The 15,105-nt window shown below is 37.9% G+C and overlaps 1 protein-coding gene across 1 annotated transcript; it reads right to left on the bottom strand.

The window, feature by feature from the left end:
* Window positions 1-2,654: 2,654 nt before the first annotated feature.
* On the bottom strand, window positions 2,655-11,690 carry LOC123659822 (myc proto-oncogene protein). Its single transcript, XM_045594992.1, has 2 exons — window positions 11,132-11,690; window positions 2,655-3,211 (listed from the first exon to the last, which is right to left on the bottom strand). The coding sequence occupies exons 1-2, from the start codon at window positions 11,688-11,690 to the stop codon at window positions 2,655-2,657; spliced, it is 1,116 nt and encodes a 371-aa protein (XP_045450948.1).
* Between the last annotated feature and the right edge of the window lie 3,415 nt (window positions 11,691-15,105).

The following is a 15,105-nucleotide window of genomic DNA, read 5'->3' as shown; positions in this document are numbered from 1 at the left end:
ATGTTAGGCGGAATCTATTTTGCATCCTGCACTCTCTGTAGCGGCGTAGAGCAACCGTCTACTGCGGGTTGCGGGAGTCGGTCTAATTCCCGAAGTACATATTTAACTAATCGATATACAAAATTTTAAATTTGTCAATAAACCCAACCCGCGGACGACGGTTAGATGTTCCACCTTACATAAGGATACTATACAAAGAAAAAGTAATAAAAATTATACTATAACATGACTTATACTTCCAATTATTTATAAAATATACAAACGAAAGTTACTATTTTTTTTTTCCTTATTACTATTTTCCATTTGGCAGTGGTGGAAATGTGCCTTGTCACAAATAATGTGCATAGCTTTCATTATCTCGATCTGTCCTACCGAATATTTGTATAAAGCTGTCATTTCTTACTATTATTATAAGATTACACTTACTGACTTTCCCTTATGTAAAAGTTATTTTTCCATTAAACACCGTATGAAACCAATGTTACTTTTAAATAACTAAATCATTATTATCTTTATTATTTATGTCAAGATTAACAAAAAAAAAAAAAATTAAATGCAGGTACAACATTCGAGAATTCGTCACTCTCCAGTTATGAAACATTAAACAATTACTAGAAAAAAAAACTTGTTTATAAAAAAAAAGATGACATTACATCTACGATCTAGTTCCTATTATGTACATTATACTCCTAGTGGAAGATAAACTGCGAACCTTTAACACGATAAATATAACCTCCTCGTGTACCGCTACTTTATAAGAACACTATATTCCTACAATAATATTTCTCACAAAAAAATATTTCTTGCAACTAATTCGAGTATAAACCTAATATTATTTATACATTATATATGTATATGTACATAGCAAGGCACATTCCGCACACAATTAAAGCCTTCAAACGTACGATTCTGCTGACCATGTGCTTGATAAAACATCAACCTTTTTAAAGCCTGACCAGAAAAAAAAAAACTGCCCCCTTATATATAACATTATAATCTATGCGAAAACCAGTCAGCTTAAAAAAATAACATTTCTAGCCAGGCTTTCGTTTTCGACATTACCATAACTATCGCCAGTACATCTCTAACTTACTGCAATAAAAATATAATATAATAATAAAGAAAATGCAAATTTTCTATTAGTAGGTACTATGAGGAACTATTTTGTGGTTATTTTTATGTTAAAAGCCCAATACGGGCAAACTGTCATCGTAGGTCTTGATGTTATTATCAAAATACACAGTCTATTCTTGAACGGACACTAGTCAATGAGATTATTATTTTCACGAATGAACATTAGTCCTGCGACTAACTTCTTAACAAAATCCATATTATTGCGTCCATAATCATATCCGTACGAATAACAAAAAAAAATTGTATATACTAAAGCAAAGTAATAATCATAATACATAGAGAATAAGTCAATATTGAAAGTGAAAATATGTTCACTTTATAAAGCGCGTACTAATCGTTTTCGATTGTCCTTTATGTGAACTTCTTTAAATTATTTCAAAATCATCGATAAAAAGCGCGAAAATGAATAGTCGCGCGCTTTATTTTTTTATTTATTTATATTTATGCATAAAATAATATTAACCATGTGTTAATGAAATACATTTTATAAGTGCAATGTATAAAAACGAATAATTAATTAGTTCAAAAATGGTCCAAAATGTCGAAAATTTCACAAAGATGTTCAATATTCATATCGTGTGTAAAGAGTTAATTGCGTGACATATTTAAAAAAAAAAACATTAAATGTGTTAAAATGTACGATTTAACAAAACACTACAAAAACCGTAAGCAAACTAACCTAATTGTACACTTACAATAATATCAAGTTAAAATAATTTTCATATCACTACCCTGCTCTCGCGAATTTTTAACGTCGAGACGTGGGAAAAAAAAAATGAAAATCCTACGAACCGGGCCGAAAACATATATATGGCCAGCGCCTCTAGAACTTTCCGTAAAGCCAACAACAACCATCTGCCAGCCTAACTAATAAATTCAAGACTATCGTCACTCTAACCTTACCTAAAGTATTAAAGAGGTGCGAACCATCGCACCGCTAGTGCTCGGCCTATTGTATCTATCAAGAGAGGGTTCGGTACAAAAGTTTAACAATTACTGTCGTAACAAAAACATTGAAGATAGCACGATCAGCATGATTGTCTGAAACGCACTATGTCGAACTATAAATTACTTTCAGTGATTTAAAAAACGTTTCAGAGGTAAAACCAGTCTACTAGTTCACAGAGCAGTCTGTAACCATTTAAGAAATTTACTGAAGACGTAGGATTCATAGGAGCGGCAGCTTTATGGCTCACTTTGGCACTGAGAAATGTCGTTTGAGCAAAACAAACCCGCGGTGTTAGCGCGCCACAATATCAACACGCATTCTCACAGAAGCAGAGTAAGCCACTAAAGCTGATAATATACAAACAATACGACTTCGCAGCGAATAAGTCGATTGGGACCGAAAGGCCACGATGATACCCATGAGGAACTTTCGTCGCCGTACTTATAACGTATAAATCCTAACGTACGAATACATTGCTTTACTTAATAGAAAGTTACCAGTCCATAATGACACGAAGAGGAGGCCGGGCCTCAAACGAAACGTCCACAAGTGTCTTATATACATACGAAGCTCAGAACGAACGCTGAGCACGATAGCGTGAGGATAACGTTATGCGTAACTTTTTCAGCTTGGTCGCCAATTTGCATTGTTGCTTCTTGAGGCGTTCCCTCTCGAGTTCCTCCTCTCTTAGCTTGCGGCAGAGGGCGGCGGCCTCCTGCAGTATCTTGACTTTAGGCGCACGTTCCTTGTCTCTCGTTGCAGGGATTTGCTTCTTCAGCTCGTCAAAAAGATTTTTGAGGCCAATACGTCTTAAACGTTCCATATCATTGTGGATCGAACGGCGCTCGATATCAGGGGATTCGGCTTCCGAATCTGTCTCAGTGTTGGAGCGTCCTCGCCTGGCAGGACCTCTTCGTCTGCGTGGTACCGAAGCTTTTGGTATACTTGAGGGCGGTACTAAGCGCTTTCTCCCGACCTGTGGTCTTACAGTAGTGATCTCGCCATTTCGTTGGATGTGATGCCGTTCCTGGATGGACGGTCGCTGATGTACGGGTTCCGGGCGCATATGTGACGTGGTAGCCAGTGGTTGTTGGGATGTCCCGAGAGACACCACATCGATTTCCTCTTCTGAAACAATAGATAAAGTGTTCAGGAAAGATCTTAATTATTAGAAACTAATCGTAATTCAGTCAGCTATTATTATAGCTTTACTAGGAATATTACTTTGAATTTCATAACGCCCGCATAAACCGTTACATATTTCGCATACTTTCATTCATAGTGCGTTCATTACGTTCACATCACAATAAAAGGCGAGCAAGTGTCATAGCGGCGTCTATAGAGTTACACTAGTGCGGGACTAGATGTAGACGAGGCGGGATGCGAGTGCAGTAGTCAGGTGGCCCGGGGGGCCGTGGGCGTGGGGAAGGGGGAGGGCGTCGACCCCGTCGTACTACCGCAGCGTCTGTCGACATCGATCCAGACGCCTGACGTCACGCTTATTCGCGCCAAAACTAGAGCGCGTGCGCGGATTCTGCCGCAGCGTCCACACTCAATGGACGTTCAGATATCAACCGGAGGACACACTTTGCGGCGTCCGTTTTAACTTATTTACATTTTTTAGAAATTTTTGCAGAACGACTTTTTTTACTAAGTTTGAGATAAGTAGATTTTTTCCCTCATTTTAATGGATTGATATTTGTATTTTTTATAAGAAAATATAAAAAATAACAAGCATTTAGAATTGATTGAAACATAAAAGTTTAAAGTTTAAAAGAAATGTGGAAGACGTACGGAGTTGTTGGCGTCAATGGTAACTGCCTCAACACGGGCGCCTTCCTAGTACAATATACCTGCTTTTTCTAGAGCAAAAGCTACAGAGCTAGAACTCCCAAATGTACAGGATAATTATTCTAAAATAGACTAAATATAATATTGCAAAGGTGTAATTCTATAGCAGCGGAAACTCGGCCTGAATTTCGCAGTTTTGCAATGATCGCATTGCTGCGAAAATACTGTCGAGGGCAGCATAAAGGCGACATTGTATTTCTATGAATGAGTGAGGCATGTAGTAAGTGGGTAAAGGCGTCGTGTTCGACTACGGATGTAGTAGAGCAGTCGTTCGACCGTGTCATATTTACTCCACGCTGCATGTTTCGCGGAAATCATCGTATGCGACCGAACTATCCGGTTACACCAACAAATAATTATGTCACCGGCTTATTATGATTAAAGTCGACCGACTCGGCTTCGTTCTAGGCAGCCGAGAATTTCTGATTACATCCTAACTACTGAAAATAAAGACGAATTACGTGGGCAGCTGATCTATTACAAAACGGGGCACGATTCGAGGACGTAAATTTAATTTGCAACTACGCAGTACGAAAAATCGCATAATCGACAAAGTGACGATAAATTTACACACCAACGCGATCTTTTCCTTTGATTTCCGCATAGTTACTCGCTTATCGCGGTGGCGCGTCGATCTAATTCCGTCCCGCGTTGGCGCCTGTCGTCAAACACGGCTCACATGACGTCTAAATGTAGGCGTAGAGGATCTATTGTGCTGGGGGTCGATTTTCTCTTTCGCCGGCGTCGACGCGATTAACAGACGTCCGCGAGTATTTGTTTCAGCTCTGCGTGTAAGTGATACGCCCCGTATTGTGCACCGGGCTCCGGTCTAGTGCGTATCTATTATATCGACATCACTCGAGAGTTCGAGACACGGCTTACTGATCTACTACCGTTCCAATTTTAAACGTTACAAGAGATAATCCGTTTTTTTATTATCCGCCGGCATCAGAACTTGGTAAAAACTGCGAGCTCCTCGAGATGAGCGTCTTATTACAGACAAGCCTGTTTAGACTAAACGGGAACGTAAAGTTCTATATTTAAGTTTAGTTACGGTTCGCTCATAAAACGTATCTTGTTCAGAAGCAGCATTTTGGGTTAGCATCTCGTAATAACGAAATATAAGTAAAAATAAACATGATGCATTCTATCAGCTCAATTACATCTTCGAGTTCGGCTTCCCAACTCAAGATGCGATTGATTAGTCACAATTTGTAGGTACCGTCTGCCTTACCGTGAGAAATACAATGAGTCATAGATTCGCAGTTAGCCGCATACCGTTTGCAACTAGGCACCGTAGACATAATTAGTCGCAATGGCTCTAAACTCCGTTGAACAATTAATGATACGTTATTTAGTTGCCTGAACGAGAGATGTAACCGAAGTCAATATAACTTCCTTAATTACGTAACACTTTACGAGACCAAATGTTTGCAAACAATGTTATTCCAATTACAGCAGACACAACGAAAAGTTTGTTCAAGTTTCATTTCGTACGATTCGAGCTTGAAATAGACAGCACAGAGGAAGCGGTCTACAATTTAATTAATTAAAGTGTATATTTTAACATGGATATTTTTTACAAGAGCTTCATTTCGTTACAGAATACAATTTTCATCATACAATCTCAAACAGTAATTTTGACAGATTATTTATTTAGTTCACCTATTTTAAACTATTTATGCGTCATACCATTATAGGGTTCTTAAGCAAATTGTTTGCGATCTCACAAATATTGTTAAATTATACGAGCAAGATGTTAGACGTTAGCGCGCATTTCACGAGCTAGATCGGTAAAATCTCTGGTTATGAGATTGTAGTGACGTCTTGTTCATCGTTCCCGAGTCAATGTGATTCAAAGACTCGGAGGGTAGTTCGTTCGGTTAGTCTTAACAACGGTCGTGTTTTCCAGAATGGAACGCTATACAATGATATCGTCAGGTGTGACCTGTTAAGACGGAGGCCACACGCTCCGCTGGCCACGATCCGAGGCCAAGTTCACTGGCATTTGAGAGCGATAATTAAAAATTATCGTGACGCGCTCGCGGCTCACGCCATCTTATACAGGTTGTTTGATAAAGCCGACTCGTTTTGGAAAAAAAGATATTAATACTAAAATTTAGATAGCAGTATTTCGAGACAATATATAATATTGTCTCGAAATACTGTCGGCTAAGTGGAAGATAGACGGGAATCTACAGCAGGCGGTCACAGGATGAAATCTAGGATAATATTTTAATTACATCAAGTAGCACGTCAGCTCGTGCAAAATTTTTAGTATTACTAATCATAAACCACCTGTACGTGTATCAGATAGGACGTAGCCACTGCTAATTAGAATATAAGAGGACGTGCCAGTTCCTAGACCGTTGCTTATAATTATTATAGGAAACGTACCCAACTATCTTTTTTTTTAAACGGAAACAACTTATGGTTAATTGAAAGATAAGAAATTACAGCTTCCTCTGTGATATATCTAAACTCTCATTCGCAGTCTTCACTCGCTAGTTCGGCATAGCCATCGGTCCATATACGTATACGAAGGCACTTTTAAACCGGCCTACATGCTGCCGTAAGTATTTCTGGCATATTACGCAACTAAGAAAAGTCGGTCATCTCTGTTGTGGTAGCTACTTGAGACTGGATGCCTGCTAAAATAGGCGCTGGTAATTTATGGCGAATCGATCGGTTTAATGCGGCCTTGAGGAGGTTCGTGCGGAAGTTCACGGACGCGCGTGGGCGTAAAAAAACTTTTGTTTCGTTGGCCCGATTCGACGTTTACCCGCGGAATAATAAATTCATAGGATTTTATTACGAACGTTCGAGTATAAATAAAATTTAATTATCAATTCGCGCCGAAATAATTTAAATTCGGTTTCGAAATATAAAACTAACCTTTTACATTTTATTTACTATTGTTTGAGATTTATGCAAATAAATTGCCCGAACGCGTTATTGACGAATATCGCTTGAATAATTTACTGTTACCTAGTAAAATACATTATAATACAAAGCCTAGCATTGACCTATCTAAATGGAAATGTCACGGAAGTACATAGTCACGAGGCGACACATCTTGACTTAATTTGTTAGTAAGTTTTTTCCAATTAAAAACTGGTTTACTATAAGGTCATTTGTCTGCCGTAAGCCACGCCCATTATCATAATTTCATAAACTAATTTTAGCTTTGTTTTAAAGATACTTTTTTACGCTCTTTAATCTTCGGTTATTAGTTAACAGTTAAAGAATAATAACATTTTATGTGACGTACGTCTAGGTAGGTACTGGACTTTTTGCTGTATAATTATTAATTCAAACAAGTTCTTGTGTAAGTTTTACGTAGTTAAAGCGTACTAGTTGACGTACTCAAAATGTATTCAAGGAAAAATAGTTTAATGTAAATTTACATTTCGAATAACAATAATTGTCTAAGGTGTCTTGTACAAACATTCACGATTTTCGTCATTTCATTCAATTCGTCTAAGCACGAGACTAATTTATATTCTAAAGGAAAGTTACAGACATGAATAAAATATTTTATTAACATTTTATTATTCGTAAAAATTAAAAATCAGTTAGATCAAGGTGAATACGACTATTATCTTGTTGCCGTGTCGGTTTATCATATTTTAGTATATTTAAGACGTTTATCTCGATAAGACAATACAAATTAATGTTAGTGTGACACGTCGTAATATCGTTATCGTCATTGATAGCCGGTTGATTCACGAAGGCCACGCTGAGGCTAATAAAGCATCGTCATTATTGAAACAACGCGCCGATCGATCGCACATAGTACGAATACATACGAATAGATTTCATCCTCTACGCCGATGTATTAACATATAAATTTCGATTATTCGCTCAATATATCGATATTATCGGTAACGCGAACGCCGGTCATACACCGCAAACGACTAACAGGTATTTCAATCCACAATCGCATATTGACCTAGTATTTCAAACATCTCGAACGCGAATCGAGTTATCTACGGGCTGATAGGTTTCGAATATCTCAGTCGTACGATAAATACAAGGTCATTTCCACTACATTACTTCGTATCTACATTTTTACATATACATACCTAAATGTAATATTACAGGCGTGGCGTGGTGAATACACTTATCGGACTTGGTGACTGTAAAGTAGCAAATTAGTTTTTTTCATAATAAAGCATTAAAGTATATAACAACAAATGTGGAATTTATCAAGCAGTCTATATAATATGTCAGTATGTAAGATTGTGCTTACATAATGAGAATGTGGCTTTAGAGCAGTGTTATTAAGTATTGCGAAAATATGTGCTACGTATATGTGTAGTACATATAAACAGAACACACACGGATACCTTAAATGTGATAGGCGCTTAGAAACGGAGTTAAGGCTAGGTTCAACACTAAGTAACACAATATTTAGGTCACAGCTTGAAATACCTAACGAAACCGTTCAAATTGCTTTAACTACGCGCCCGAGGCCGTTTATTACGATTAGCGCGTTGATAACATATAAAATCTTTTAAAGAACAAGTTCGAAACGTACTAGTGCCCTACGCACATATCAGATTAGAAAATATTGCGCGTTCATCCTTTATCACCGATTCGTAACCAACGTAAGAACGAGATATTTGTCCATTTCTCAAAATACATTTACCATACAACTCGAATTGCAACATGAATGATTTTTTTATGTCAGATAGAATATGATCAGCTGTGAAATAGCCGTTACAAAAAATGGACATTTTAATTCAATATTGCAATCGGAATGCTCGCGGCCCGCCTCTGATTGATACTGTTTGGGACAGAACCGGATCTTTCGGCCTGAATAACCTTAAAGGAACTGACAATATCCATAAGTCGCCCCACTTAAATCACCTACTTAAAGGGAACGAGAATTTAAATGTCATAAATCACGTTTGCGAACGCGCAATCTATCATGATAAAATGCGGGTCAAAAGCACCTAGCGCTTATCAGTCCAGAGTTTATTAGGTTACCGAGTTAACAACAGTGCCACCGCCGCGTTACGAAACCTCCGCGGAGACTTTACGGTTTTAAATAAAACGTAACGTATGTAACGTTACGTTTTATTTCAAAAGACTCGTCGACGCTACGCGTTTAACATTCGTTAATAAAGATGATTTATTATCGAGCACCCGGCGATTAACTGTCGGTAAATAGAGCGCTGTGGAATCGGAACGATAAAATATACATGTATTACAGAACGTAGGTACTACGGCGGAAAAACGTGATAACTTCCGACGATACGGAGCGGTAACGCGCGCTAGGACAGCGCGTGCGTTGTAAAATTTCCCGCGTTCGCCAGACGGTGCCGTGACGTTCCGGTTTTAATCGATATTTGTAAAGAATGATAATTGTTAAGTTTATTGGGTGTATAGTCGAGATATAGCCGTCTATCAAATTGTCATCCGGCCGGACTAGACAGTCGTGGCAGCTTCGCGTCTCAAACCGGTCCGGCGAGCGTGAGCTCGACTTCAATGAGATTCCATTTCATTCCGTTGCATTCTTATACGAATAACGGATCGGACGAGCCGAGACGCGCAGAGAATGCAATTCTCGATTTATTTATAACGTGTAATTAGGAATTCGATTGCCTAGCTGTACTAAATGCGTTCAATACTGACGGACTTACGAGCTAACTGCGAATATACCTAATTTTAGCGAGGAGCTTTTTTACGCATGAAGTAATGATAAGGATCTTTGTAAACTCCAGTAACTTTTTATTTAAGAATAATACAATCAGAAACAACGTACTCGTAACTAAATATATAATTGAACGAATAGACTGTAAATATAAACTATAGAGAAGATTTTAAAATACAAATTCAACATCTGTCAAAAAATATGTTTATAAAAAATATAAAAACATAAAATGAGGTTTGATTGTTATTCTGATATAAAAAGTTTGTATATGTGTGGATACGCCACATGATATATAGCTATATAGATATATATTCATCGCGACCTCACTAGATGCTATCAGTTATACGCTAGTGCAGAACGATTAGGCGACATTGTAGTCCTAATGTTGCAAAATATTATGCGACATTTTCGAGGTTGCGAGTACTTAAAATAACACGCAAATTAAAAGGGCGCGTTACAGTATCTATCTTGTTTTCAATACAATAAGTGACTTTCAACTTTTTGTAATGAAAGTAATAGAACATCTTCGAAAATGATGTCGTCAAATTTGATGATGCATTCCGATTTGACTATTTTCAAACCGCCTCTTCAAACGTGACCGAACCGTTCCTCAGATGCATGGTAAACTTTCCATGAGTTGATGCAAATCATTCAATCAATTATATATTTGTATTCCGACTAAGTATTGGAATCGAATCGAAATGTAAACGATAGATATGAACTTTCGGGTACGCGTTCATCATTTTTATTGGGCGTCCAGACTGCGAGGATGTTAACCTTAACCCGAGGACCGGGATGCGTCAATGTCGGGACGTCCCGGTCGACGTTCCGGCGACCTCTGGAGTCCCGGGAAAGGACGAAGTTAGAGTCGGTATTAGAAGTAATTAAGCGAGTCAATCTCGGGATAAGACAGTCGGAACATTAAGGAAGGTTGAGACGTTCAAGGTCGAAGGCGAAGGTTCCGGAAGCGGGTGCGTCTAGACGGCGGGGCGGGGGTGGGGGGTCGCGGTCGATACGCAGTTTCCCGCGCTCTTGTCGCGACGCCTGCGTCCTGAGAACTGTGACTCGCGCCCATCTTGTGCTCTTCAATCCCCAATTCCTATTTACTACGACTTTCGCAACGCTTGCAAGTAGTACCGGCCTTGCGCGATGAAATATTACATAAGTTATCCTCGCCGGTCGCCGAGTCATCTTCGTCAATTAGTGTGTTCAAATATTATAATTACTAATTGAAATACAAACAATACACATTCGAATAACTAATTAACTATGTTATAAACTTTGTATCGCGACGACACTCTTGTTAATAGATAGAGCGATTTTCGATAAGTCGAAGTGCCCGTGAAATGTCCGCTAGATTTAAATTTTAAATCCGATCAACATCGCTCTGACATATAAAAGCTGTAGCGGAGCGAGTCATGATAGTATACTCGTATTATCAATTATATTAGATTACATCAGCGTAAATTAACGATTACGATGAGACGCTACGAGAGATGGTTACCTTGAAATAAAGTTTAAAAAGAAGCTGTACATACCTGATTCACCCGAGTCAGAGGGTGTCTGAACGCCGAGGGAGTAGAAGTGCTGTTGAGCGAGTGTAGTATGAAAAGTGTAGGTGTGGTCAGCGGCTACGGCAGCAGAGTCTCTGAGCAGGCGGAGAGCGGTCCCGGCTACGTCCACTGCGTGTCGGAACTGCGGATGTTCGTCACCATCTATAGATGGCGGGGTCTCCGGCCTAGGCGTCTCCAGCCGCACCGGCCATGTGTCCCGACGCAGAAGGCTCTGACCGGGCGACGCAGTCATCCAATCCGACGGCACGAACGTATTGGTCGGATGCTCAGAGTCCACGCATAAACCCGCCCACATACAATCGTGGTGCATTATATTATCCTTGTGCTCCTCGTGATTCTCAGGCACCCTCCAGTCGACCTCAGTCATTTCCGGCTGAAGGTTTGTTGTATCCCCAAGCGGGCCCAAGTCGAATCTTTCATTGTCAAATTGTAGTGGAGCCCAAAAATCTTGAGCCAACTGTATCGACTCCTCGTCCAGCGTCTCCCATACGTCGAACTCGAGTAAATCGATTGGCGGCGACATTTTGTATAACTAAAGCCTAACTAGTTTTAAAGCTAAGACGAATTCGTCAATATCACAGTGGCCTCTTATCACAAGGACGATGCGCGCGATGGGTTCCACACACACCGTCTGTAACAAAAGAGAAATCGGCTGATAAAGGCACTTCACTATTGTTTGTAAATTGAATTAAAAAAAAAAAGTGTGGTGTCGTGGGACACCAGATAGGATCGAAGTTTCTTATTATAAAATATTAATTTCAAGTTATAGAACTAATCGAGATATAAAGATAATAATTATTCGGGTACAGTATTAAATACTATATATATATATATATATATTATTAAATAATTAAATACAAAAATAATAATAATATTTTTAGTTTTAATTTGTAAAATGAGGATTCGAATGTGCTCTTGGGGCCTATTTGAATAAAGCTGTTTTCGATTTTGATTTTGAAATAAATATCTTCGTTCCAAAAATAAAATAAAAATTCGAACCGTTTGAAAGTAAATATCACTAAGTCCCGGATGCGTATATTGTTAGGCAGGTTTCTATAAAATTAAAAAATTTAAAAATAAAGACAGGTTATTGACCCTTGTTATTTACAAACAAATTACGAACTACCATTAAGTACGACGACACTGTTAGCTACCAACTGATCTGTTTGAAACCCGAATGTAGACTGAAGTCTGGATTGGGCCAGCAACTGTTATAAAGGGTACATCGGCCTTGAGGCATATCCCAATTCATACAAACAATTAGCCATTGTCCCGGCATCCCTACCATTTTTTTAACTTTCTACCTGAGGTCCAGGGTGAACTGACCATTCTGCGAATCCGTGATCTAGGGCGAATTAAACAAAAAATAGTCTTTTGTTTACAAGTTAATAATGGCGCGAATCTTATGTTTACAAATAAAATGAACGGAAGTCGTAGTTTTCCCGCTATTTGTGTTTTCCTTAGTAAATACACAATAATTATGTCTGTAGCTTTACCCATGTATTGTGCACTCAGACATGCGATAATTTATGTAACATATGTATTGTCGTACTTATATCGTATTTGAACATGGGTTAAAATGCAATCACAAATAAATGTACCTAAAGCAAACATAAATCACAATTTTACATTTTTACAGTTGCAATACCTCATAAATTATTATTAAACATATATTTTAGTAACATAATTAGTTTTAATTTTTGCATTTTTTATAGCACGTTAACAAGGCGAACTTCGGTTAGCAGTTTTGTTTTGGTTTTCGTAAAACTCTTATTTTTTATTTTCATTTTCTTGAATACAAAACCTGACAATGACAATCACAATAAAAAGAATTATCCAACTTCGTTTGAAAGTTATGCGCAAACGTATGTTCTGCGATTAATTTTGTATATTAAATGACTTTTTACTATTTTTTTTGTAATTTTTCAATAAAATAATTATTTTCTTACTATATTTACAATAATAATACTTTTAATTATATTCTGTTTTTTTATATGGCATGTATAGTTTTTAAGTAATAGAAGTTGATTTTACTCTGTTCCATAATTAACTTATTACTTCCGATTTTGTATACAAATAAAAATTAAACACTAAATGTGTTGCTAAGCGGAAATTCGAGAAAGCTGGGCCAAATCGGCTAATTGTTTTGGTATTTTTCTGATATTTGTACTTCTAAAACAAAACAAAAAATCTCTGAACAAAAAATTTAAGCAGCTTTGTGTGGAAAATTGGAAAATTTCATAATACGTAAGGATAATTTGAATTGCACTATTTGATAATTCACAAGACAGGACAACATCTGGCAGGTCAACTAGTAATATTGTGAAATAAATCTGAATTAAAGAAAAATATAGAAACTTAATGAAAACTGCTATTTTTTTGAAAGAAAAAAAAAATAACCGTTTAAGGATATTTTTCAAAATATTTTGATGCATTCATGAATTCTTAAATTGTAATTTATTTAAAAAAATATTATGTTGTAAAACATACTAACATAAAAGAAAACCTTTTTTGTTTAAGAAAACGTTTTGAAGTTTTGACAAACTTCGAGTAATTTTTGTTTCGCTAAAAGTAGTCGCATAAACTTTTTGTGACAATTTATTCAATATTACACAACTCTCATAACTTGTAAAAATATTTGTGCAATAATAATAATATATCTTTAGTAGTTTTTATAATTTTACAATTCAGAAATTAAGAGTTAAAATATGTATAGTACACAAACAAAATAAATTTTAAAAAGTACCCGCCAAAGTATTTATTAAAAATGTCAAATCAAAACTAATTGTCATTGCAAGTGTTTATAGCATTACTTCGCTTTTAATGTTTGGAATTTGGATGCCGGCATTTCGCAGAAACGTCCACAGAGTGCGGTCTTAAGCCGGCAACGCCCCGGCACTCTTCTATAGCGTAAAATCTACTCGTAGTAAATTAAAATATTATTGCCGAAAACATACATATTAAAACTAAATAATTATCACTAAGAAATTCGTTATAAATTAATTTTGCCTCACTTACCAGAAAGTTTGTGCAAAACGCGATCCGACCTCAGCCGGCGAATTACACAATTTTACACAAGATTCTTCAGAATCTTCGACTAAGTTTTTTCCGCACGCACTGCGTAACACTCACTGAGAATATGCGGTTGGTTATACAGTGTAAATTAAATACAGTACTTCTTCCGAGACCTCCGATTGAGTTAGTCAAACACTGAAACATTATTCGGAAGCGGACTGGTTCTAACGAGAGCCGCGCGTGCTTATTCTGTGACGCCGTGAGCACGACTAGTTGACGAGGCGCGAGGTAGTGAGCGAGTAGCGGACGCCGGTCGGCGGCGCTCGGGTACGCGCCCCGCGCCTCTCGCGGGTTGCGCCGCACCGGCTAATTTAATGCCATTCACGAATACTCTGAAAATACGTCGCGTTATGCTTCTAATTTGCAATCTACCAGATCCCTAAAGTGTCTTCTAAGCATCGTAATCTTAGTTCAAGAAGAAATCGAAGTTATTATCGAAAGAATGAGGTGAGTCGTCCGGCGTCTCGCGGGGAGGAGGGGAGCTCGAAGAAGGAAATCAGCGCAGCGGCATTCGACACAGACGTATGGAATATGGATGTGTGTGAAGTTAGTCGTACGGACGCGGTTTCTGTGGGTGGAAAATCGAGCTAGGTAGGTAGCTTAGCTTCGCTCCTCACTCGGCCGGCATGGCTCTTCGATGGAGAGCGTATGTCGCTTTGTTTTTTCACAGCTGCTGATATCGAAGCCAGTCGGTCGACATTCCTAAGTCCGCGGCTTATGGCGCGAAGCAAAAATACCTGAGCGGTTCTGATGAATTGCTAGGTTATTATTTATTAGTGTGCGTTTACGCAAACAATTACCTGATGGCCAGAGTTATCCTTCATAGCTACATACCTACATACATACATATATTACACTACTAT

The sequence above is a fragment of the Melitaea cinxia genome, chromosome 14, assembly GCF_905220565.1.
Source record: "Melitaea cinxia chromosome 14, ilMelCinx1.1, whole genome shotgun sequence".
NCBI classification, from domain to species: domain Eukaryota; kingdom Metazoa; phylum Arthropoda; class Insecta; order Lepidoptera; family Nymphalidae; genus Melitaea; species Melitaea cinxia.
The sequence above is the reverse complement of the archived record's forward strand: the minus strand, read 5'-3'. Positions and strand labels throughout refer to the sequence as shown.